Source organism: Nerophis ophidion, linkage group LG14, assembly GCF_033978795.1.
Source record: "Nerophis ophidion isolate RoL-2023_Sa linkage group LG14, RoL_Noph_v1.0, whole genome shotgun sequence".
NCBI lineage: Eukaryota > Metazoa > Chordata > Actinopteri > Syngnathiformes > Syngnathidae > Nerophis > Nerophis ophidion.
Window position 1 is genome coordinate 47,163,717 of NC_084624.1, and position 27,721 is coordinate 47,191,437.

Below are 27,721 nucleotides of genomic sequence, written 5' to 3' on the forward strand. Positions count from 1 at the left end.
CATCATTTATTCTCTACAAAAAACCTTACGTAGAAGGAAAAAAAATGTACGACGGAATGACAGACAGAAAAACCCATTTTTTAATATATATATATTTTTTTATTTATTAAAGGTAAATTGAGCAAATTGGCTATTTCTGGCAATTTATTTAAGTGTGTATCAAACTGGTAGCCCTTTGCATTAATCAGTACTCAAGAAGTAGCTCTTGCTTTCAAAAAGGTTGGTGACCCCTGGTATGGATGTTTTCTTTTTTTATTATTTATAAACAGGCAGTAAATAAGACACCCCTACCGATGCCGAGGGGTCCTTCCGGAGGTCCTATGAATGAATGTGGCGCGGCATTGACATTTGAGTGGTTTTTTACTTTTTGACAGCCGCGACGCCCAAATAAATACTTCAGCTCTCCGCCGCAACACTCATGTTTTCCCATAAAAGTTGTTGGTTTGTTCGCAAGGTGAGTCTATTTGTCTTCTAACAGCCCACTTTTTTTTGTTAATATATTTAGTTAATATACACGGCGCCGGCTAGCATGCTAACGTTAGCCTTGTTGTTTACGTTAGTTTGTGCCAGTTAGTCTACTTTCCAGCCTTTTGTTGATTAAAACCTTTATTTGTAGATTGCACAGTAAAGTACATATTCCGTACAATTCACCAATAAATGGTAGAACTCGAATAAGTGTTTCAACTTGTTTAAAGGCCTACTGAAATGAGATTGTCTTATTTAAACGGGGTTAGCAGGTCCATTCTAAGGGTCACACTTGATCATTTCGCGATATTGCCATATTTTTGCTGAAACGATCTAATAGAGAACATCGACGATAAAGTTCACAACTTTTGGTCGCTATTAAAAAAGCCATGCCTGTACCGGAAGTAGCAGACGATGTGCGCGTGACGTCACGGGTTATGGCGCTCCTCACATTGTTTACAATCATGGCCACTAGCAGCAAGAGCGATTCGGACCGAGAAAGCGACGATTTTCCCATTAATTTGAGCAAGGATGAAAGATTTGTGAATGAGGATAGTGAGAGTGAAGGACTAGAAGAAGGGGGAAAAATGGCAGGAGGAGCGATTCAGATGTTATTAGACACATTTACTAGGATAATTCTGGAAAATCCCTTATCTGCTTATTGTGTTACTAGTGTTTTAGTGAGATTATATAGTCATAGCTGAAAGTCGGAGTGGTGTGGTGACCGCCAGTGTCTCTGAGGGAAGCCACGGAGGAGACAAGAGAGTCGCAGCTGCCTCATTCATAGCCCCGTTAGTTCATATTTACATGGGTGCTTATGTTTATATATATGCAATGGCATTTGCTTTTATACAAATGTAATACACATTCAACCCTTCTGAACTAGGAGTTTGATATCATACACCTATTGAAAACAATTGTTTGGAACTTTTATTAGTACAAATCCGTTCCATATGAGTTGGGAAATTGTGTTGGATGTAAATATAAACTGACTACAATGATTTGCAAATCATTTTTAACCCATATTCAGTTGAATGCACTACAAAGACAACATATTTGATGTTCAAACTCATAAACTTTATTTTTTTTTACAAATAATTATCAACTTAGAATTTCATGGCTGCAGCACGTGCCAAAGTAGTTGGGAAAGGGCATGTTCACCACTGTGTTACATCACCTTTTCTTTTAACAAAATTCAATGAATGTTTGGGAACTGAGTAAACTAATTGTTGAAGCTTTGAAAGTGGAATTCTTTCCCATTCTTGTTTTATGTAGAGCTTCAGTCCTTCAACAGTCCGGGGTCTCCGCTGTCGTATTTTACGCTGCATAATGCGCCACACATTTTCCATGGGAGACAGGTCTGGACTGCAGGCGGGCCAGGAAAGTACCTGCACATTTTTTTTTTTTACGAAGCCACGCTGTTGTAACACATGCTGAATGTGACTTGGCATTGTCTTGCTGAAATAAGCAGGGGCGTCCATGAAAAAGACGGCGCTTAGATGGCAGCATATGTTGTTCCAAAACCTGTATGTATCTTTCAGCATTAATGGTGCCTTCACAGATGTGTAAGTTACCCATGCCTTGGGCACTAATGCACCCCCATACCATCACAGATGCTGGCTTTTGGACTTTGCGTCAATAACAGTCTGGATGGTTCGCTTCCCCTTTGGTCCGGATGACACAATGTCGAATATTTCCAAAAACAATTTGAAATGTGGACTCGTCAGACCACAGAACACTTTTCCACTTTGCATCAGTCCATCTTAGAGAAGCCGGCGGCGTTTCTGGATGTTGTTGATAAATGGTTTTCGCTTTGCATAGTAAAACTTTAACTTGCACTTACAGATGTAGGGTTGAACTGTATTTAGTGACAGTGGTTTTCTGAAGTGTTCCTGAGCCCATATCGTGATATCTTTTAGAGATTGATGTGGGTTTTTGATACTGTGCCGTCTGAGGGATCGAAGGTCACGGTCATTCAATGTTGGTTTCCGGCCATGCCGCTTACGTGGAGTGATTTCTCCAAATTCTTGGAACATTTTGATGATATTATGGACCGTAGATGTTGAAATCCCTAAATTTCTTGCAATTGCACTTTGAGAAACGTTGTTCTTAAACTGTTTGACTATTTGCTCACGCAGTTGTGGACAAAGGGGTGTACCTTGCCCCATCCTTTCTTGTGAAAGACTGAGCATTTTTTGGGAAGCTGTTTTTATACCCAATCATGGCACCCACCTGTTCCCAATTAGCCTGCACACCTGTGGGATGTTCCAAATAAGCGTTTGATGAGCATTCCTCAACTTTATCAGTATTTATTGCCACCTTTCCCAACTTCTTTGTCACGCGTTGCTGGCATGGAATTGTAAAGTTAATGATTATTTGCAAAAAAACAAAAATGTTTATCAGTTTTAACATCAAATATGTTGTCTTTTTAGCATCCATCCATCCATTTTCTACGGCTTAGTCTCTATTCAACTGAATATGGGTTGAAAATGATTTGCAAATCATTGTATTCCGTTTGTATTTACATCTAACACATCCATCCATCCATTTTCTTCCGCTTATTCGAGGTCGGGTCGCGGGGGCAGCAGCCTAAGCAGAGAAGCCAAACTTCCTTCTCCCTAACCACTTTGTCCAGCTCTTCCAGGGGGAACCTGAGGTGTTTTCAGGCCAACCGGGAGACATAGTCTACCCAACGTGTCCTGGGTCTTCCCCGTAGCCTCCTGAACTGGCATTTTCACACACACCTCAAACCATCCGCACGTATTACATATCTCGTGCGCACGAGAAACTTTTGCGTACACAGGAGATCCATCCTTCCATCTTCTTCCGCTTATCCGAGGTCGGGTCGTGGGGGCAGCAGCCTAAGCATGGAAGCCCAGACTTCCATCTCCACAGTCACTTCGTCCAGCTCTTCCCAGGGAATCCCGAGGCGTTCCCAGGCCAGCCGGGAGACATAGTTTTCCCAACGTGTCCTGGGTCTTTCCTGTGGCCTCTTACCGGTCGGATGCGTTCTGACCACCTCCCTAGGGAGGCGTTTGGGTGGCATCCTGAGCAGATGCCTGAACCACCTAATCTGGCTCCTCTCGAGGAGGAGCAGCAGCCTTACTTTGAGCTCCTCCCGGATGACAAAGCTTCTTACCCTATCTCTAGGGGAGAGCCCCGCCACCCAGCGGCATACTTGCCAACCTTAAAACCTCCGAATTCGGAAGATGGGGGGGTTTGGTGGTAGCGGGGGTGTATTTTGTAGCGTCCTGGCAGAGTTAGTGCTGCAAGGGTTTCTGGGTATTTGTTCTGTTGTGTTTATGTTGTGTTGCGGTGCGGATGTTCTCCTGAAATGTGTTTGTCATTCTTGTTTGGTGTGGGTTCGCAGCGTGGCGCATATTTGTAACAGTGTTAACCTTGTTTATACGGTCACCCTCAGTGTGACCTGTATGGTTGTTGGCCAAGTATGCATTGCATTCGCTTATGTGTGTACGAAAGCCGCTAATATTATGTGACTGGGCTGGCACGCTGTTTGTATGGAGGAAAAGCGGACGCCAAAGGCAGAGCCTTTAAGGGACGCCCCCAGTATTGTTGTCCGGGTGGAAGTCGGGAGAAATTTGGGAGAATGGTTGCCCCGGGAGATTTTCAGGAGGGGCACTGAAATTCGGGAGTTTCCCGGGAAAATCGGGAGTGTTGGCAAGTATGCCCTGCGGAGGAAACTCAAGTTGGCCGCTGATGTAGTCCTTTCGGTCATACGCCAAAGCTCATGACCATAGGTGAGGATGGAAACGTAGATCGACTGGTAAATTGAGAGCTTTGCCTTCCGACTCAGCTCCTTCTTCAACACAACGGATCGATACATTGTCCGCATTACTGAAGACGCCGCACTGATCCGCCTGTCGATCTCACGATCCACTCTTCCCTCTGTCGTGAACAAGACTTGAACTCCTCCACTCGGGGCAGGGTCTCCTCCCCAACCCGGAGATGGCACTCCACCCTTTTTACGGGCGAGAACCATGGACTCGTACTTGGAGGTGCTGATTCTCATCCCGGTCGCTTCACACTCTGCTGCGAATCCATCCAGTGAGAGCATAAGATCTTGGCCAGATGAAGCCATCAGGACCACATCATCTACAAAAAGCAGAGACCTAATCCTGCAGCCACTAAAACCAGATTCCCTCCACGCCTTGACTGCGCCTAGAAATTCTGTCCATAAAATACATATTCCGTACAATTGACCACTAAATGGTAACACCCGAATAAGGTTTCTCAACTTGTTTAAGTCGGGGTCCACGTTGATCAAGTCATGGTAACCAGTGGTTCTTAGATCTTACAGTTAAGAAATGTTCATATTTCATATCAGGTGATATGCTGGAGGGCTGCGGCCAGTGTCGCCTGGGCTGTCCTGTTGTTGCCGTCCACCGCTGCAGTTTTTATCATCCTCAGTAGATTCAGTCTTCTTCTCCCACTCCAGACCATATCAGGTAAGTCAGCATCCTTCATAGTTCCCCCATTCAATTATTGATATTCCAGTCTCCATTGAAACTAAATGTCTTGTTTTCCCCCTTCTGACAGAATGTGTGTCCATCTTGACAAGCACAAGTGCAATTTTCTCCTTTGTCTTGCTTTGTGCTGTCACCATCATGGTTGGCTTCCTGATCTATGAGTATTATACAGGTGAGTAGAGTTCAAATCTGCTAGTATACATTTAGTATTGCCTCTGTAATCTCACTGTTTTACTGAGTTTTCAAAAACAAATATCTCCCAATGAGTCCTGAGTTCAATCCCGGGCTCGGGAACTTTCGGTGTGGAGTTTGCATGTTCTCCCTGTGACTGCGTGGGTTCCCTCCGGGTACTCCGGCTTCCTCCCACAGCCAAAAACATGCACCTGGGGATAGGTTGATTGGCAACACTAAATTGGCCCTAGTGAATGTTGTCTGTCTATCTGTGTTGGCCCTGTGATGAGTCCAGGGTGTACACCGCCTTCTGACCGAATGCAGCTGAAATAGGCTCCAGCACCCCCCCATGACCCCAAAAGGGACAAGCAGTAGATGAGGGATGGATGGATTTTTTTGTTGATGTATTATACTCATTCTATCATATTCTGTAGTGCTTATCTTCCTTACATGCCGGACTGTTCTCCAGTAAATCACATGGCACACAGTATAGACTAACAACCATTCATGCTCACATCTACAGTCATGGTCAAAAGTCTACATACACTTGTGAAAAACATCGTGTCAAGGCTGTCTTGAGTTTCCAATCATTTCTACAACTGGTGGTCGTATTATGCTCTGGGCCTGTTTTGCTGCCTATGCAACTGGTGCTTTACAGAGAGTAAATGGGACGATAAAAAAGGGGGATTGCCGTATTTTCCGCACTATAAAGGGCACCGAATTATTAGGCGCACCTTCAATGAATGGCCTATTTTAAAACTTTGTTCATATATAAGGCGTGCGCATTATAAGGCGCATAGAATAGATGCTACAGTAGAGGCTGGGGTTACGTTATGCATCCTTTAGATGGAGCTGCGCTAAAGGCAATGTCAACAAAACAGTCAGCTAGGTCAGTCAAACTTTATTGATAAATCGCAAACCAGCGTTCTGACAACTCAGTTCACTCCCAAAATGAATAAACAGCTGTTTTATTATTTTCCCCGAATCAATAAACACGTAAAAAACAGTCTGATACTGTTACGGTAAATCAAACATTAGTGCAATCACAATATAGTAACACTCGAAATAGTGCAAAGCGATAATATATCAATAACTAAACGTTGCTCAAACGATAATGTCACACAACACAACACACAAAATAAACCTGTAAAGCTCACTTTATTAAGTTATTCCTCATTCACGAATCCCTCAATTTCTTCTTCTTCAGTGTTCGAATCAAACAGTTGGGTGAATACGGCATCCAACATCAAAGTCGTCATCAAAAAGGTCAGCGTCGCTGCTGTTAATGTTAAATTCTCTCGCTGCTGCTCTATTCACGTGTTCTACTGTGTGACCGATCGCCTTGAGTTGAAATTCTGCGTCGTAAGCGTGTCTCCTAATAGGAGCAATTTTGGGGTCTTTACATAAACACACAAACGGCACGCCTCCCGCAGTCATATATCCCAGCATGCACCGCGCGCTTCATCTACGAGGGAAAATAAAGTTGGCAGCTGCGAGAGACCATCCATCCATCCATCTATTTCTACCACTTATTGTGGCTCAGTATTGCTCCATATACAAGGCGCACTGTCAGCTTTTGAGAAAATTTGAGGTTTTTAGGTGCGCCTTTATAGTGCGGAAAATACGGTACCTCCAAATTCTTCAGGAAAACCTAAAATCATCAGCGCAGTTGGGTGTTCCAACAGGACAATGACCCCAAACACACGTCAAAAGTGTTAAAGTAATGACTAAAGGATAGAATTAAGGTATTAGAATGGCCTTCTCAAAGTCTTGATTTAAAACGTCTGGACAATGCTGAAGAAACAAGTCCTTGTCAGAAAACCAACAAATTTAGCTGAACTGCACCAATTTTGTCAAGACGAGTGGTCAAAAATTACATTAGAAGCTTTCCAGAAAATTGTGGATTGCTACTAAAAGTGCCCTATTGCAGTGAAACTTGCCAAGGGACATATAAACAAATATTAACATTGCTGTATGTATACTTTTGACCCAGCAGATTTGGCCACATTTTCATTAGACCCAGAATAAATTCATAAAAGAACCAAACTTCATGAATGTTTTTTTGTGACCAACAAGTATGTGCTCCAATTAGTCTATCACCAAAAAATAAGAGTTGTAGAAATTATTGGAAACTCATGGCATTATGTCCTTCACAAGTGTACCTAAACTTTTGACCATCACTGTACATGTATGGACAATTTACAGATTCCAATCAGCCTAACATGGATATTTTGGGGAAGACGAAATAAACGCATGCATACAAGCGGAGCACATGTAAACTCCACACAGAAGAGTCCGATTGGAGTTTAAACCTGGTTATTGTGCTCTAATACAGTATTTGGTCTGCTTCCCCTTAGTGGTCCCGACCATCGCCTGTTCCAAAATTTCCCTTTTAGCTCAGCTGCTTCACCCTCGTCACGTGGTCAACTCCCTAATCCACTGTGTCATGGGTATCATTGTTGCCTGGTGTTGCACCGGCACCATCGGGGGCAGATACGAGATGGCGGGATATCCGTGCGCCAACAGTGAGGGGTAAGCTGACGGACTGCGAGAGAAGTTCATTATGCTAACACGTCGCCAATATTTGTCTGCACAGTGTTTCTCAGATGTGTTTGAACGAGTATCACCTCGTCCTCTTGCTCGCGGGAGCCTTTGTTGGCTTTTCACACAGCCTGTTTGGCATGATCCACAACGTCAACTATGTCTCTTTCCACACCGTTCAGGTGCGTCGTGTCAAAGTGTGTTTACCTTTCACAATCTGGTTTGTTGAACAATTTTGAACACACTTTCTATCTCTCCCACCTTAGCAATACAAGTATCTTCACTTTAAGGGGTCCTTGTCACTGGTGGTCAAATGCAGCGCCACTCAAGCACTGTACTCCGTAAGGAACTACATAATAGTGTACTTCTTTTTGGGTAAGTTTGCCTTCCTGTACACACGCACACACACACACACACACAGAAACTGAGTATAAAGTAAATACACTTTACTTTGAAATGTTGCCTATCATTCACAATCTATGTGAGACAAGCACATATATCTCTTTCTTTTTTGTGTGCATTCTAACTTGGGCTGGGTGATATATCGATATACCGTATTTTTCAGAGTATAAGTCGCCCCGGAGTATAAGTCGCACCTGCTGAAAATGCATAATAAAGAAGGAAAAAAACATATATAAGTCGCATTTTTGGTGGAAATGTATTTGATAAAACCCAACACCAAGAATAGAAATTTGAAAGGCAATTTAAAATAAATAAAGAATAGTGAACAACAGACTGAATAAGTGTACGTTATATGAGGCATAAATAACTAACTGAGAAGGTGCCTGGTATGTTAACGTAACATATTATGGTAAGTCATTTAAATAAGTATAACATATAGAACATGCTATACCTTTACCAAACAATCTGTCAATCCCAATTGCTAAATCCGATGAAATCTTATACGTCTAGTCTCTTATGTGAATGAGCTGAATAATATTATTTGATATTTTACGGTAATATGTTAATAATTTCACACATAAGTCGCTCCTGAGTATAAGTCGCACCCCCGGCCAAACTGTGGAAAAAACTGTGATTTATATTCCGAAAAATACGGTACTCGATATATTGCGGGTTTCTCTCTGTGCGATTAGGAAAATGACTGTATCGTGATATCCAGGTATACGTTCTCACGCAGTTGCTTTTAGCTGCGGGCATTACACTACAGCAGGGGTCACCAACCTTTTTGAAACCAAGAGCTACTTCTTGGGTACTGATTAATGCAAAGGGCTACCAGTTTGATACACACTCAATTTATCTTTTCATAAATAAATCTCTATACATATGGAAAAATGGGTATTTCGGTCTGTACATTTTTGTTAATTTTACTGAAGGTTTTTTGTAGAGAATAAATTATGTAAAAAACACTTAATTGAACGGTTTAAAAGAGGAGAAAACAGGAAAAAAATTAAAATTACATTTTGAAACATAGTTTATCTTCAATTTCGACACTTTAAAATTCAAAATTCAATTGAAAAAAATGAAGAGAAAAACTAGCTATTTCGAATCTTTTTGAAATATTTTTAAAAATAATTTATGGAACATCATAAGTAATTTTTCCTGATTAAGATTAATTTCAGAATTTTGATGACATGTTTTAAATAGGTTAAAATCCAATCTGCACTTTGTTGGAATATATAACAAATTGGACCAAGCTATATTTCTAACAAAGACAAATCATTATTTCTTCTAGATTTTCCAGAACAAAAATTTTAAAACAAATTCAAAAGACTTTGAAATAAGATTTAAATTTAATTCTACAGATTTTCTAGATTTGCCAGAATAATTTTTTTGAATTTTAATCATAAGTTTGAAGAACTATTTCACATATATTCTTCGTCGAAAAAACAGAATCTAAAATGAAAAATTAATATAAAATGTATTCATTATTATTTACAATAAAAAAAAGAAATTACTTGAACATTGATTTAAATTGTCAGGAAAAAAGAGGAAGGTAAAAAGTATGTTTTTAAAAATCCTAAAATCATTTTTAAGGTTGTATTTTTTCTCAATTTTTTTTTTCAGAAAGTTATAAGAAGGAAAGTTAAAAAAAATAAATGCATTTATTTAGACAAGTGAAGACCAAGTCTTTGAAATATTTTCTTGGATTTTCAAAATTTGAGTTTTGTCTCTCTTAGAATTAAAAATGTCTAGCAAAGCGAGACCAGCTTGCTAGTAAATGAAAAAAAATAGAGGCAGCTCACTGAACAGGCCAGCGGGCGACTCATCTGGTCCTTACCGGCTACCTGGTGCCCGCGGGCACCGCGTTGGTGACCCCTGCACTACAGGCTCTTCCCACTCCTTCTTGTGTCTCCTTCTCACAGACAACAAGCGCACCTTCTTACATACGTAACATACTGTCACGTCATACACGTATACGCCCTCGCGGAGCAGAAAGGTAACGTTAGCTGTGGTGCAAGCGGTAATACGAGAGAAAGAAGGTGCAAATCTTGTAACAACAGAAGGAAAAATTAATTCCCAAGAAAAACAGCAGGGGGTCCATCATCTGGCGGTGGTTTGGCTTCAAGTGGGAATATGTCAAACAGACAACCGTAATTTGTCAAGTGTGGGGCAAAAGCGTTGCTACAAATAGTAGCATAACTGCTAATTTGTAGCATCTTTTGAAAAGTCACCTGCTAGAGAATGAAGAGTGTTTACTCCGCATGTCAACCTCTCCATTCGGTGTCAAACCAACAAAATGCCGAGGCAACCATTTCCACATCAGCAGCCTATGAAAAAAATAGTCAACAACATAAGGAGATAACGTCAGCTAAACCTACCACATAGCGATTTGATTTCCTATAATGCAGCTCATTTTTCTTTGACAGTTATTGAAATATCTTGTGTGACATTATGCACAATAGTGCACTATGTTTTAAACTATTGTAGTGGCGTTGTGTACAACAAGTGCACTTTAATTTAGTTTTGTTTTGATGTGTCATCTTAGTGACATCATGCACAAAAGTGCACTAATAGCTTGTTTTAAAATGTCTGACAATCTTGCACTTTCTGTTTTGGAAATGACATGAATGTTTGTGCCAGTGCTTAAAAACTGTAAAATAAATACAGTTTTGCTAAATTGACTTAGTTGTGATTTCCCTCTCTGCATGAAAGTTTAAAAGTAGCATATATTAATGCAGTATGAAGAAGAATGTTTTCATGTAGACACATAGAGTCATCATACTGCTGTGATTATATGCATCAAGTGTTCATTGAAGGCTAAGGCAAAATATCGAGATATATATTGTGCATCGTGATATGGCAAAAAAATATTGAGATATTAAAAAAGGTAATATCGCCCAGCCCTACTTTTAACTAATAAATAATCTCCAGCAAGAAATGGCTAACAATGCAGGTTATGGACATTCGATCTATTCTGCCTATAAAGGGCTTTAAAAATCTCCAATTTAACATGAAGTATTGACGACATTTTAATGGGGGGGCTTTAACGGCGCTAACGGATGAGTCCCCCTAGTTATGTTGTTAGCCGACTAGTACAAATTACAATGCATGAAAAAAGAGAAAAACATGTTTTTGTCTTGAATAGGAATTGTGAATGATAGGCAACATTTAAAAAAGTGCAATTTACCTTTGTCATCGAACTGATTTTGATTTACTGTATTTTCTTGAATAGCCACCAGGCATGTAATATGCGCCTGCCTTGAATTACTGCCGGGTAAAACTCGCTCCCCAGATTTATTAGCGCATGCTTACTTTTACCGCTGGGTCAAATTCGTGACGTCACGTGTGACGCTTCCCCTGCCGTCATTTTCAAAATGGTGGAGGAGTATTTTTTTTGCTTTTACTGCGTGTAAACCAGGGGTCTTGTTCCACAGCCATACAGATCACACTAATGGTTTTGATATAAAACACCCGCTAGCACCAAACCCCCCCTCGCCATGCGTCGGTTGAGGTGGGCGGGGTTGGGGGCGCGTGTATAATATAGCCAAGAGTCATAGATTTTTTGGAATTCTGGGTAATTCTTATGTTGCGTTTATAATGTGTTACAGAGCCAATGTTCTCCAGAAATGTGTTTGTTATTCTTCTTTGGTTAGGGTTCACAGAGTGTGGCGCATATTAGTAAGAGTTTTAAAGTTGTTTATATCACAACCATCAGTGTAAACGGTATGGCTGTTGACCAAGTATGCATTGCAACCTCGTATGAGAAGCTGCGAAATGCATGCGTTCTACCGGCACGCAGATAGCGTGTTGACATGTTCTAGAGCAGTGGTCCCCAACCACCGGTCCGTGGCCTGATTGATACCAGGCCGCAGAATAATTTTTCATAAAAAAAAGTTTTTGTTTTTTTAAATAATTAAATCAACATAAAAAACACAATATACACTTACAAATAGTGCACCAACTACAAAAAACTCCCCTTTTCATGACAAAAACATCCCTTTTTCATGACAAAGACGAAAAAAAAAAAAAGTAAAAAAAAAAAGGACACCCCCCCCGGACCGCAGGACAAATGATTAAGCGTTGACCGGTCCGCGGGATACAAAAAGGTTGGGGACCACTGTTCTAGAGCAATGGTCCCCAACCACCGGGTTGCAGCCGCAGAATAATTTTTTGTTAATTTATTTTTGTATCACACTCAATTTTTTACTGCATGCCATTGGAAAGCGCAGGGATGAGAAGAGGTTTTAAAATATTGGCGCCTGCTTACTTTTACCGCATGCCTTGAATAAGCGTAGGAGTGAGAAGAGGTTTTAAATTAATTAGCGCCCCGGCGGCTATTCAAGGAAATACGGTATTTACTTTTCTTTCTTTTTTTTTTTGTTTAGATTTTATTAAGGCTTACAGAGCTCACTCTCTTTATGCTTTGTATTCACAGGTTATATTCCAAGAGAATGGATCTGTAAAACATTTAATCTACACATTGACAGGTCAGTCATTGGACTTAAAGCTTGAGTGTCTCCGCCCTCACCGTGTTTACACATTAACGTTCTTGTCTACCCCTCAAGCTCCGCTCATCGTCTGGACACTGTCGCGGGACTTTTGGACTTGTCAATGCTCTACCACCTCTGGCTCAGTGCCACCTTCCTGCTCTTCAGCTGGAACATCACCCTGCTCCTCTTCAGGATCTTTGTCACCGAGGTGTTTTTTTTTCTACTAACTGTATGATAGGCTTGCTTCGTTATGTAGACACTAGAGGGCAGTGTTGGTGTTGTCTCACATCTGTATTAATTAGAAACCATCCATCCAATTTTTTTACTGCTTGTAAGAACGTGGTAAATCTGCCAGGAGTTTTTAGTTGACATTAATTAGTCATTTATTAAGGAATCTTCAATCAATCAATCAATGTATATTTATATAACCCTAAATCACAAGTGTCTCAAAGGGCTGCAAAAGCCACAATGAGATCCTTGTTTCAGAACCCACATAAGGGCAAGGAAAAACTCACGACTATGAGAAACCTTGGAGAGAACCGCCCCCCGCAATGGACGTCGAGTGGGTCTAGCATAATATTGTGAAAGTCCAGTCCATAGGTGATCTAACATAATAATGAGAGTCCAGTCCATAGTGGATCTAACATAATAGTGAGAGTCCAGTCCATAGTGGATCTAACATAATATTGTGAAAGTCCAGTCCATAGTGGATCTAACATAATATTGTGAAAGTCCAGTCCATAGTGGATCTAACATAATAATGAGAGTCCAGTCTATAGTGGATCTAACATAATATTGTGAAAGTCCAGTCCATAGTGGATGTAACATTATAGTGAGGGTCCAGTCCATAGTGGATCTAACATAATAGTGTGAAAGTCCAGTCCATAGTGGATCCAACATAATAATGAGAGTCCAGTCTATAGTGGATCTAACATAATATTATGAAAGTCCAGTCCATAGTGGATCTAACATAATAATGAGAGTCCAGTCCATAGTGGATCTAACATAATATTGTGAAAGTCCAGTCCATAGTGGATCTAACATAATATTGTGAGAGTCCAGTCCGTAGTGGATCTAACATAATATTGTAAAAGTCCAGTCCATAGTTGATTTAACATGATAGTGAGAGTCCAGTCCATAGTGGATCTAACATAATATTGTGAAAGTCCAGTCTATAGTGGATCTAACATATTAATGAGAGTCCAGTACATAGTGGATCTAACATAATAGTGAGAGTCCAGTCCATAGTGGATTTAACATAATAGTGAGAATCCAGTCCATAGTGGATCTAACATAATAGTGAGAGTCCAGTCCATAGTGGATCTAACATAATAGTGTGAGTCCTGTCCATAGTGGATCTAACATAATAGTGAGAGTCCAGTCCATAGTGGATCTAACATAATAGTGAGAGTCCAGTCCATAGTGGATCTAACATAATAGTGAGAGTCCAGTCCATAGTGGATCCAACATAATAGTGTGAGAGTCCAGTCCATAGTGGATCTAACATAACAGTGTGAGAGTCCAGTCCATAGTGGATCTAACATAATAGTGTGAGAGTCCAGTCCATAGTGGATCTAACATAATAGTGTGAGAGTCCAGTCCATAGTGGATCTAACATAATATTGTGAAAGTCCAGTCCATAGTGGATCTAACATAATAGTGAGAGTCCAGTCCATAGTGGATCTAACATAATAGTGAGAGTCCAGTCCATAGTGGATCCAACATAATAGTGTGAGAGTCCAGTCCATAGTGGATCTAACATAACAGTGTGAGAGTCCAGTCCATAGTGGATCTAACATAATAGTGTGAGAGTCCAGTCCATAGTGGATCTAACATAATATTGTGAAAGTCCAGTCCATAGTGGATCTAACATAATAGTGAGAGTCCAGTCCATAGTGGATCTAACATAATAGTGAGAGTCCAGTCCATGGTGGATCTAACATAATAGTGTGAGAGTCCAGTCCATAGTGGATCTAACATAATAGTGTGAGAGTCCAGTCCATAGTGGATCCAACATAATAGTGAGAGTCCAGTCCATAGTGGATCTAACATAATAGTGTGAGAGTCCAGTCCATAATGGATCTAACATAATAGTGAGAGTCCAGTCCATAATGGATCTAACATAATAGTGTGAGAGTCCAGTCCATTGTGGATCTAACATAATAGTGAGAGTCCACTCCATAGTGGATCTAACATAATAGTGAGAGTCCACTCCATAGTGGATCTAACATAATAGTGAGAGTCTACTCCATAGTGGATCTAGCATAATAGTGAGAGTCCACTCCATAGTGGATCTAACATAATAGTGACAGTCCAGTCCAAAGTGGCTCTAACATAATAGTGAACATGAGGTGTCCTGGCTGGTCCGCTCATGTTATATTTAAATGTAATATACATGTTATATGTAAATATGTGTTAGCAGTATGCTTTTATGGCACATTCAATCTGAATAAAACACATCAAATCAATATAAATATAACTCACTTGTTATCTTAACTCTTACATGCAGGGATACAGCTTTCCTTTGCAGTCGTCTTTCACCGAGGACCTGCATCAATGTCTTCCCAAAGTTCTGAGCGACCCCCAGCCAGCCATCTTAAAGGTAGTCAATCAGCTTCCTCCTGCAGGTTTAAATGTGCATCCTACTGAATCTCACCTAACAAGTTATCTCCTAAAAAGTTCCTAGCCCTGCAGGACTTGGCATTACTCTCTCAGCACTCGCCGTCGCGTCGCTGTGAGGTGTTCAGCCTGAGTCAGCCAGGTTTGTTTTTTTTCTTTCAATGTTGTGTGTGGCGTGAGGTAGGGCTGGGCGATATATATCGATATGCTCGATATATCACGGGTTTGTCTCTGTGCGATATAGAAAATGACTATCGTGATATTCGAGTAGACATTCTCACACAGTTGCTCTTAGCTGCGGACATTACACTGCATGCGTTTCCCACTCTTTCCTGTCTCCCCTTCTCACAGAGATGTAAAACAAGCGCACCGTCACATACGTATACGCCCTCGCGGATCATAGAGGTAACTGCATTGGTGACGTTAACTGTGGTGCGAGAGTGATAATACGAGAGAAAGAAGGCGCAAATTTTCTAACAAATGAAGAATGAATTCCCAAGAAAAAAAGCAGGGCGACCATCGTCTGGCGGTGGTTTGGCTTCAAGCGGGAAGATGTTGAACAGACAACCGTAATATGTCAATTGTGGGGCAAAAGTGTTGCTACAAAAAGTAGCATTACTGCTAATATGTAGCATCATTTGAAAAGGCACCCGCCAGAGAATGAAGAGTGTTTGAAACTCCACATGTCAACATCTCCGTTTGGTGCCACACCAACAAAATGCCGAGACAACCATTTTCAGATCAACACCGTATGAAAAAAATAGTCAACAACAGAGGGAGATAACGTCCGCAGGAACCTACCACATAAAAAAGGACATACACTATTTAATTTCCTATTATGCAGCTAATTTTTATTTGCCAGTTATTGAAATATCTTGTGACATCATGCACAAAAGTGCACTTTCTTTGTTTTAAACTATTGTAATGGCGTTCTGTACGAAAAGTGCACTTTAATTTAGTATTGTTTTTATATGTCATCTTTGAAAAGGCAAGGTAACTTTATTTGTATTGCACTTTTCATACACAAGGCAGGCTCAAAGTGCTTCACAGACAACAAAGTGAAATGAAAGAAAATAAAAGCTAAATTAAAATGCTAAATAAAAAAGCGACAATTTCCCCATTAATTTGAGCGAGGATGAAAGGATAACTCTGGAAGATCCCTTATCTGCTTATTGTTTTAATAGTGTTTTAGTGAGATTGTAAAGACGTACCTCAAAGTCGGATGGCTGTGGTGAACATGCCAGTGTCTCAGAGAGAAGCCAAGGAGCCAAGCTCACAGCTGCCTTTTTTGACAGCTACAGCAGGACGCATAATCCACTGATGTACCTTGTAAGATATATATCACAATTTTCCTATCCAAAAACATGCTGGTTGACATAGAGAAACATGTTCGCTTGACGGCTCTGTGTTAAAGTTTCACAACAAACAAAGAAACACCGGCTGTGTCTCGGTGCTAAAGACAGCTGCAATACATCGCTTTCCACCAACAGCATTGTTCTTTATAGTCTCCATTATTAATTGAACAAATTGCAAAAGATTCAGCAACACATATGTCCAAATTACTGTGTAATTATGCGATGAAAAGAGACTACTTTTAGCCGTAAGTGGTGCTGAGCTAATATGTCCTCTCCAAGCAATAACGTCACAAACATAGTCATCATTCCGCGACGTTTTCAACAAGAAACTGCGGGAAATTTAAAATTGTAATTTAGTAAACTAAACCGGCCGTATTGGCATGTGTGCAATGTTAATATTTCATCATTGATATATAAACTATCAGACTGCGTGGTCGCTAGTAGTGGCTTTCAGTAGGCCTTTAAAATAAGCATATATTAATGCAGTATAAACAAGAATGTTTTAATGTAGACACATAGAATCCTCATACTGCTGTGATTATATGCATCAAGTGTTAATACAAGGCTAAGGCAAAATATGGAGATATATATCGTGTATCGTGACATAGCCTAAAAATATCGAGATATTAAAAAGCCATATTGCCCAGCCCTAGTGTGAGCATAACAAGATTTGAAGGCTATCTCAAACTCCCTCTTTCAGGTGGTCATCCTCACAACTGGAACACCATCAGCAGGAGTGTTTGTCGCTGCTGGCTGACTTGACACAGCGACTGGTGACGTATCACGACAGCGTGGCCACAAATGGCAGGGCCAAGTCGCTGTCCACGGGGAGCGAAAAGTCCTCGTCAGAGACGTCCATGGGTAGTTCATGTTTTATATTTTTACAGTTGAAGTTTTTGTTCCCATTTGACGCACTGGCCACAACAATAGGTACATTTGCGCATGTTTTACTCGAGGTCAGAATCTTAAACACAGCCTTTTTACGCCAATGCAGGCTACATTAAACATATGGTTAAAGAAACACCTTCAAACATTGCAGTATTATCTTTGTAAGGGCATTATTAGATTGAGCTGTTGTATCTAATGAAGTGGTCACTAAGTAGTTACAGTTAGATGTTCATAATAAGGCAATTAAAGGATCTGAAATGCTTCTTATTAAAGTATCTTCTGACCTGGAGGATCTGATGAGTTCGCATCCCACCACCTTCCTGGCCAAGATGCCCACGTCTGTCGCCGGCCGCTCCGCCATCGACCTGGCGCAGAGCCCTCTAACTGCCCCCTTCACCCCTCCTCACATGGACAGTCCCTTCACGTCACCCAGCCTGCGTCGTCTCACTGCTTACGTGGATCAAGGATCACCGTGGCACGGCACTGTACAGAGTCCCCACATCATGAGGAGGGCCCCAAAGCTGTGGTCTACATCCACAGGTGAGCAGCAGTGGCTGGGCGATTATATGATTCCGATTATTTTAAGTTTGATCAAGGTGTTTGCTCGATCAAACATGGCGAAAAGTCTGTCAGAAGTTACTGCAGTGGTAAACAGGGAAGCAACAATGCATGGGATAATGGGACGGCGTGGCGCAGTGGGAGAGTGGCCGTGTGCAACCCGAGGGTCCCTGGTTCAAATCCCACCTAGTACCAACCTCGTCACGTCCGTTGTGTCCTGAGCAAGACACTTCACCCTTGCTCCTGATGGGTGCTGGTTGGCGCCTTGCATGGCAGCTCCCTCCATCAGTGTGTGAATGTGTGTGTGAATGGGTAAATGTGGAAGTAATGTCAAAAGCGCTTTGAGTACCTTGAAGGTAGAAAAGCGCTATACAAGTACAACCCATTTATTTATAATCCTGCATAGAACATTCTGCCTTTTGTTGACCGTGATCTTGTGCCTCGTCCCCTTACACAGCTGTAGGTGCTGCCCTGAAGAACAAAATAAAGAAATATGGCTAACACTAGCGTAAAAGTTGAAACAAAAACATTTATAAGGAGCAGTGACTTTAGTTTCACTATCTGCTGCAACTCACTAGTAATCTTGCCTCGAATGCGGATTTGTAGGCACTTGTCTGTGTGACTGTATTGGTCCAGACTGGGAGAATAAACACACCCACTAATTTAATCAAAACGCAATTTTATATCTAAATATTTTTTAATCAAGGCTTTTTGTTTGTGTCTGCAAAGATTCCATCCAGTCATGCAACATGTACGGTACAAAAAAAAAATGTCCCGGATGTTGGAGTAAAAAGCGTAATAGTACCAGTATACCTGTACTTAGGGCTGGGCGATATGGCCTTTTATTTACGTATATCTCGATATTTTAGGCCATGTCACGATACACGATATCAATCTCCATGTTTTGCCTTAGCCTTGAATGAACACTTGATGCATATACAGTAATCACAGCAGTATGATGACTCTATGTGTCTACATTAAAACATTCTTGTTCGTACTGCATTAATTTTAAACTTTCATGCAGACAGGGAAATCAAAACAAGTTATTTGACCAAAAGTGTATTTATTAAACAGTTATCAAGCAGTGGCACAAATTCATGTCATTTCAAATCAGAAAGTGCAAGATTTTCAGAGACATTTTAAAACAAGCTATTAGTGCAATTTTGTGCATGATGTCACTAAGATGACATATCAAAACAACACTAAATTAAAGTGCGCTTTTTGTACAGAACGCACTTTTGTGCATGATGTCACACAAGATATTTCAATAACTGTCAAATAAAAATGAGCTGCGTAACAATAATAAATAGAGTATGTTCTTTGCTATGTGGTAGGTTACTACGGAAGTTATTAAATTCTGTTGTTGACTTTCGAATACGATCTGGAAATGGTTGCATTGGCATTTTGTGGGTTTGGCACTGAACGGAGATGTTGACATGGAGTTTCAAGCACTCTTCATTCTCTATCGAGGGACTTTTCAAATGATGCTACGAATTAGCAGTATGTGCTCCTTTTTGTAGCAACACTTTTGCCGCATACTTTTTCGATATATTTCCGTTTGAAGCCAAACCACTGCCAGACGATGGACCCCAAGCTGTTTTTCTTAGGAATTAATTCTTCCTTCATTTGTTACCAGATTGGCACCTTCTTTCTTGTATTACCACTCGCAGCACTCTGCTAGCATCACAGCTAACGTTACCCATGCTGCTACCTCTCATGCTAGGGCGTATGACGCGACAGTATATGATGTATGTAAGAAGGTGCGCTTGTCTGTGAGAAGGAAAGACAAGAAATGGTGAGAAGAGCCTTTAGTGTAATGCCCGCAGCTAAAAGCAATTGGGTGAGAACGTATACTCGAATATCTTGATGTAGTCATTTTGAACTCTCGCGGCTGTGTTGGAGCCACTATGGATTGAACTTTCACAGTATCATGTTAGACCCGCTCCACATCCATTGCTTTCGGTCCACTAGAGGGGGGGAGTTGCCCACATCTGAGGTCCTCTCCAAGGTTTCTCATAGTCAGCATTGTCACTGGCATCCCACTGGGTGTGAATTCTCCCTGCCCACTGGGTGTGAGTTTTCCTTGCCCTTTTGTGGGTTCTTCTGAGGATGTCGTAGTCGTAATGGTTTGTGCAGTCCTTTGAGACATTTGTGATTTGGGGCTATATAAATAAACATTGATTGATTGATTGATTGATTTTTTATATCGCACAGAAGACAAACCCGCGTTATGTCGAGTATATGGATATATCGTCCAGCCCTACCTGTATTAAACAATAAAAACTGCAGACAGACACTTAGTTCTTTTTGTTTGTGGATAAAAAATATGTATATATTTTGTTCCTGACATAGTAATTGAACTACCAACCTCGTCACGTCCGTTGTGTCCTGAGCAAGACACTTCACCCTTGCTCCTGATGGGTGCTGGTTAGCGCCTTGCATGGCAGCTCCCTCCATCAGTGTGTGAATGTGTGTGTGAATGGGTGAATGTGGAAGTAGTGTCAAAGCGCTCTGAGTACCTTGAAGGTAGAAAAGTGCTATACAAGTACAACCCATTTACCATTTGTTTTATGTGTTGGTACACATTATTTTACAGTACCTCAAAATCAAACTGCACTTTAATGTACTTTCATTCAATATAAGATGCAAAAATAGAGTTAAAAACTCCAATGTGAATCACCGCTTGTTGTTTGCCCTGCACTGATGTATACAAGTAATTAAAGAATAAAACTAATAATTTACTAAAATTGTTGTTACGTAAATGTTAACTTCGAATAAGTCTTTTAGTAATCCCTATACCAATTATACTTTGTTTACTGCAGAATGTTTGTGATGTCAAGCACAAAAACTAAATAAATAGGAGGAAAAAAGGGGCAAAAGAAGCAAAAAACATGGCTCTAAAACCAGGTACAGACTGTAGCGTGGAATACCTGTACTGTTACACCTCTAGTAAACACAAGTATAGATATGAACAAAATGACAGTTAACATATATTGCCTTTATCAAACACGGTGGAAATGTCGGAGGGGCTCTAGGCGCAAACTGGTGAAGCCTCGCTTCCGTTAATCTACCCCACGGCAGCTGTGGCCACAAATGTAGATTACCACCAACAGATGTGAATGATGGGTTCCCAGTTCTCTATGAGCGCTTTGAGTATCTTATAATAGAAAAACAAAGATAAAAAATCTAATCTATTATTATTATTAAATGTATTTTACCAAGATACTGCTGTAGTAGATAGTAAGAATGCAAGGCTACTCGGTATAATCCTGCACTGGACAATCCACTTTAATTAAAGAAAAAAATAGTGATATTAATGGCGATTGGATATGGGAAAAAATTGTGATAATTTTTTTGCCATATCGCCCAGCAGTAGCGTTCATATTTCTGCTTTCTTACATATTATTTTAATATTGTGTCATTGTCTTGTTCCAGATTCACAGTCCAATGGCAGCTTGCTGCTTTCGCCCTCCCCCCTGCCCTGTCACAAGCAGGGCGCCTACAAACCAAGTCTTCTGGCCCAGTTCCTTCACAAGCGAAAAGAGCAGGTACTTGCAATGTTGGCGTGCTGAATCAGAATAATGTTGTCCTAAACGGAACTTTGCCTTTGGGCTGAAGTAGGATGTATCTGCAAAACATTACAATACCGTACTGATACGGTTACGGTCTTCGCTGACTTCATTACCTTTTATCGTCCCTATTTTATTACATTATTTCCTAAAATAGTGTCAAGGGTAAGTGTATTTATTCAACTATTGAGAGTTCCAGGCGTTTATTATCAAGCAGACATGTTATACAAACATTTTTGATTTTGTATATAAAAAAAAAAAAAATTTTTACAAGTAAGCAGCAAAATACTGATATTGATATCAGTGTGATATCGTCAAAACGTATTAGCTTGCTTGTAAAATCTCCTAACTACGTGCTCCATGAATTGATTTACGTGGACCCCGACTTGAACAAGTTGAAAAACTTCTTTGGGTGTTACCATTTAGTGGTCAATTGTACAGAATATGTACTGAACTGTGAAATCTACTAATAAAAGTTTCAATCACTCAATCAATCCAATACAAGCAGTCCTGTAGCGTGTTTATTTGTGCAAAAGCTGGACAACCAGTTAACATCGAGATGTTCGCCAATAAGCACACAAGTTAGTATTTTCTTGTATTTTAGTCAAGACATTTACAAAAGGTAAACATGATAGGCTAGCACAGGGGTCGGGAACCTTTTTGGCTGAGAGAGCCATGAAAGCCAAATTTTTTAAAATGTATTTGTGTGGGAGCCATATAATATTTTTTAGCACGGAATACAACTAAATGTGTGAATTTTTAAGTAAGACCAACATTTTTTTGTGTATAATAAGTCTCTTATTCTTTTTAAAAACATTGTTATTCTGAAGTTAACCAATAATAAATAAAATACTTCTTAATGCGACTTCTTGAACAGGTGGGTTAGAAAAAGGATGGATGGATTAAAATGCATGAGAATGTTTTATATATATTTTTTTAACACTTACTATGAATTAACGTGGACCCCGATTTAAACGAGTTGGAAAACTTATTGGGGTGTTACCATTTAGTGGTCAATTGTACAGAATATGTACTGTACTGTGCAATCTACTAATAAAAGTTCCAATCAATCAATCAAATCTGTGATTACCAGCGTAATTATTAATTGCTTATCGTGTTAAGCAATGTCAGCTAAGATTTATCTGAGAGCCAGATGCAGTCATCAAAAGAGCCACATCTGGCTCGAGAGCCCTAGGTTCCCTACCCCTGGGCTAGCAGCTACACAACAGTTAATCACACAATAGCACACAAGCTAGACAGGTGTAAAAAAAAAAGGCCTTCAATGAACAATATTGCAGTCTAAAACAAATTTGTCAATACAAACAAGTATCAAATATAACATATTACTTTCACATACAATGTTTCCAACATGTCTCGTGTTAGAAAATATCCTAAACAAACATGTCTGCATCATTCAACGTACTCTCATGTAATGAATTATTGCGACCACCAGGTGTCGCTAAAAACAATTAAAACTCAGAATAAGTCCAAAAAATGTACAATTCTTCTCAACTAAAGAGGAGAAATATGACCTTAGAGGAAAATCTGATTCAAAACATATGTATGCACATACAACACTTACAACCTTTAGAATATCAGTATGTGGAATTAATTTATGGAATGGATTAAGTAAAGAAGTTAAACATTGTACTGTTATGATCCAGTTTAAGAGGTTGTTCAAATTAATAGTGCTTACAAAGTACAAAGAAGAATCATGAGAAATACTTTCAACCTTATTGAAAAGAACATATACTTCATCTCAGTATATTCATAATGACTGACTTAATTATATATTACAAAACTGTTGAATTACTCATTCACAGATGTCATTTTGCTATAAAAAAGTCAGTAAATATATGTATACAATATGGATTAAATAAGCTTTGCTTCTTCCTACTCCTTTTCGGACATGATGTAAAGTGAAATGATATTTAATTGTGTGACGTATTATGCTGTAAGTGTGTTGATGTTCAAAATAAACGAAAGAAAGAAAGAAGTCTATTATAGATGTTGATAATAAATAGGTTAGTGTTTTTCATATGTACTATTGTTTTGTTTGACCAGTTTCACTTGATACAACCTTTTCTAACATTCCACACTACAAAATCATATGTATGCTTACGGCATTGGAAAACCAAGAACATTTTTCACAAAATATACGTCCAATTAATCCATTTCAGGCACCCAAAAATATATTTTTTTATAAAATAGGTATTGTTTTACATGCAGAAAACAATGCAAAAGACATACAAATGATGAATAAATTAATGTTCATCATTACTTTGAAAAAAATATGTTTATTGCCAGGGGTTGGCAGAGACAATTATTTGAGGAACTAAACTGGTATTTATTCAGCACCAAATAAATCAATTATTTTTACATTAACAAAACAATGTTTTATTGTTATTGTTTTAACCCTTGTGTGGTGTCCGGGTCTGTGGGACCCATTTTCATTTTTTATTAAAAGAAAAATGATACAAATAATTTTTCAAACTGAGACTCACTGACTTTGGCTCATTTTTCTGTGAAGAACATATATCAGAATACATATTTATTGACCACACACTATACACCCCCCTACACATTTCTATTACATTTAAGATGTCCGGGTCCACTAATAGAAGTGTGGAAATTGTTGTTCTGTGTACCACACACACACACAGAGCAGGCCGAGACAAGAGAAGGAAAGAGTATAGGTACACACAACATCAGAGGGTCAAATGTGCGAGAAAATGAGAGCAGACAGTGTTGACAAACAATGTTGCAACCTTGTGTGGGAACCGCAGGTGCAGAAACACAAAAGAAGAATCCCTGTGGGATGCAGAAACTGGCAGAGTAATTTTCCGTGCGACGTACATATCTTTGTTATTCAGCCAGCGTTTGTGGGTCTGATAGACCCGTTGAAATTTGTGGCTTTTAATGCCTCACAATCAAACAATTTTATGTTAAAATACTGAACAGATGTTTATTGGTATAAGGTAAAGATAAGTAATTTCCTAAGAGTCCATTCAAATTCATGACGTGTTCTTAAAGGCCCAAATTGTTCTCACCTGCTGTTCTTAAGTTGCTGAATGCAAAATGCTTAGCGTGTGCATGTCCGTCATAATTTGCATATAAACACGCCCTTATTTCCCCAATATGCATATGTAAACACCCTTAATTCCGTAATTTGCATAGGTAAACACCCTTAACCCTTGTGTAACGTTCATATTGTTACTCAGACAGCGTTTGTGGGTCTGATGGACTTGTTGTGTTATGTGGCTTTTAATGCCTCGCAATCAAAGACCTTTATGTTAAAATACTGAACAGATGTTTATTGGGATAAGGTAAACATCTGTTCAGTATTTTAACATAACATGAACATTAGACAAGGGTAAATGCTGATCACTTAAAAGAAGTTATGTTTTCACTTAAATTCTAACATTTTGTTCTTCTTCAGGTTAAAAGCTTCCTGTCAAAGCGGGTGCTCATAGCGTATTTGTTCAACAAGGTGAGTCCACTACTTAGTCCCTGCTAAGTTAGACTGCAATTCAACAGTTCACATGCATGTTTTTATTTTATTACCCAGCTTCCAGAGGCTTCCAGTGAAGCACTTTTTGCTGACAGCCAGGCCCACATCTGGGCTTTAGAAGGTAAAAAGATGCTCATTTCCTCTACGGCAGGGGTCACCAACTTTTTTTGAAACCAGGAGCTACTTCTTGGGTACTGATTAATGCGAAGGGCTACCAGTTTGATACATACTTAAATAAAATGCCAGAAATAGCCAATTTGCTCAATTTACCTTTAATAAATAAATCTATATATATAAAAAAATTGGTATTTCCGTCTGTCATTCCGTCGTACATTTTTTTTCCTTTTACGGAAGTTTTTTTGTAGAGAATAAATGATGAAAAAAAAAACCTTAATTGAACGGTTTAAAAGAGGAGAAAACACGAAAAAAATGAAAATTACATTTTTAAACATAGTTTATCTTCAATTTCGACTCTTTAAAATTCAAAATTCAACCGAAAAAATGAAGAGAAAAACTAGCTTTCGAATCTTTTTGAAAAAATTAAAAAAATAATTTATGGAGCATTATTAGTAATTTTTCCTGATTAAGATTAATTTTAGAATTTTGATGACATGTTCTAAATAGGTTAAAATCCAATCTGCACTTTGTTAGAATATATAACAAATTGGACCAAGCTATATTTCTGAATAAGACAAATCATTATTTCTTCTAGATTTTCCAGAACAAAAATTTTAAAAGAAATTCAAAAGACTTTGAAACAAGATTTAAATTTGATTCTACAGATTTTTTAGATTTGTCAGAATAATTTTATTTTTTATTTTTATCATAATAAGTTTGAAGAACTATTTCACAAATATTCTTTGTCGAAAAAACAGAAGCCGAAATGAAGAATGAAATTAAAATGTATTTATTATTCTTTACAATAAAAACAATAAATTTATCTGAACATTGATTTAAATTGTCAGGAAAGAAGAGGAAGGAATTTAAAAGGTAAAAAGGTATATGTGTTTAAAAATCCTAAAATAATTTTTAAGATTGTAATTTTTCTCTAAAATTGTCTTTCTGAAAGTTATAAGAAGCAAAGTAAAAAAATAAATGAATTTATTTAAACAAGTCTTTAAAATATTTTCTTGGATTTTCAAATTCTATTTGAGTTTTATTAATTAAAAATGTCGAGCAAAGCGAGACCAGCTTGCTAGTAATTAAAAAAAAATAAAAAAAATAGAAGCAGCTCACTGGTAAGTGCTGCTATTTGAGCTATTTTTAGAACAGGCCAGCGGGCGACTCACCTGGTGCCCGCGGGCACCGCGTTGGTGACCCCTGCTCTACGGTCTCAGCATGGTTATGAAACTTCTGACTTGCAGGACTGTCCTACCTGGTCCAAGCCTCCTTTTCCGAGGACCACTTTGGAGTAGTCCAGACGACCTTGCCCAGCATCCTCAGCTGCTTGCTGCTCCTTCAAGAGGTCGCTTGTACTCTTGTTTATTATTTGTAGTTTGTCTCACTGCATTGTACCGACACCTGCTCTTATTCTACCAGGCGGTTGACCGACACTTCAAGCTGCCTCACGCCTCCACAAAACCCGTGAGGACCACGGGCAGCATGGGTGACTCGGCCTACAAGACTCTGCGTTTCGCTCTCAGGGCCACGCTCAAGACAGCCATTTACCGAATAACCACCACCTTCGGAGATCACTTAAAGTAGGTGTGGCAGGGGACTGTCTTTTACATTATTAGGCCTTCACCGTGTTGTTTTTGCTTCCTCAGTGCTGTCCACATGTCCACAGAGCACCGCAAGAGACTGCAGCACTTTCTCGACTACAAAGAATGAGTTTTTAGGAGCGGGGCTTTTTATTTGTACGCAACAGAAAAAGAACGAACACTCACAGGTCAGACGCCTGCTTGTACATAATAGCTTTTTTTTCTTTCTTATTGCACTCTTGTTTAAATAAAAATGTCAAGAATACCTTGGTTTGGTTGCTGCTCACGTAAGTAACTGAGGGGAGAAAACATGGGAGTTGTTTCTCCCTTTTGCAGTTTGAACTTCAAGAGGTTGGGATATTTTTGACTCTGGGAATTTTTCCACTTGTTAAGCACGAGGACCTGCTGGTTTACTTCCAATCTCCCTTCTAGTTCAGACCTGGGCAAATTAAGGCCCGGAGGCCACATGCGGCCTGTTGAGCTTTTCAATCTGGCCCGCCGGACATTCCCAAATAATTTTTTTAGATCTTTAAGATGGAAAGTGTAGCTGCCATTATGATGTGCAGTCATGTTTTTACCGACTGTAAGTCTTCAACTATACAAAGTGTTTCAATGGTTGGAATCTGCACTTATGGATGATATACCAGTAACAAACCCCATTTCCATATGAGTTGGGAAATTGTGTTAGATGTAAATATAAACAGAATACAATGATTTGCAAATCCTTTTCAACCCATATTCAGTTGAATATGCTACAAAGACAACATATTTGATGTTCAAGCTCATAAACTTTTTTTTTTTTTGCAAATAATAATTAACTTGGAATTTCATGGCTGCAACACGTGCCAAAGTAGTTGGGAAGGGGCATGTTCACCACTGTGTTACATCACCTTTTCTTTTAACAACACTCAATAAACGTTTGGGAACTGAGGAAACTAATTGTTGAAGCTTTGAAAGTGGAATTC

At 39.4% G+C, this 27,721-nt stretch overlaps 1 protein-coding gene across 1 annotated transcript; it reads left to right on the plus strand.

Moving 5' to 3' along the window:
• The first annotated feature begins 278 nt into the window (after positions 1 to 278).
• Positions 279 to 27,021, plus strand: ndc1 (NDC1 transmembrane nucleoporin). Its single transcript, XM_061920892.1, is given in 19 exon segments — positions 279 to 454; positions 4,811 to 4,931; positions 5,023 to 5,124; positions 7,481 to 7,655; positions 7,720 to 7,846; positions 7,931 to 8,039; positions 12,502 to 12,553; positions 12,632 to 12,764; positions 15,066 to 15,158; positions 15,236 to 15,317; positions 17,231 to 17,260; positions 17,263 to 17,391; positions 17,692 to 17,958; positions 21,412 to 21,524; positions 24,985 to 25,035; positions 25,114 to 25,177; positions 26,421 to 26,521; positions 26,596 to 26,756; positions 26,823 to 27,021. Coding segments are annotated over 19 exon segments (2,010 nt in total). The 5' UTR covers positions 279 to 418; the 3' UTR covers positions 26,887 to 27,021.
• The last annotated feature ends 700 nt before the right edge of the window (positions 27,022 to 27,721 follow it).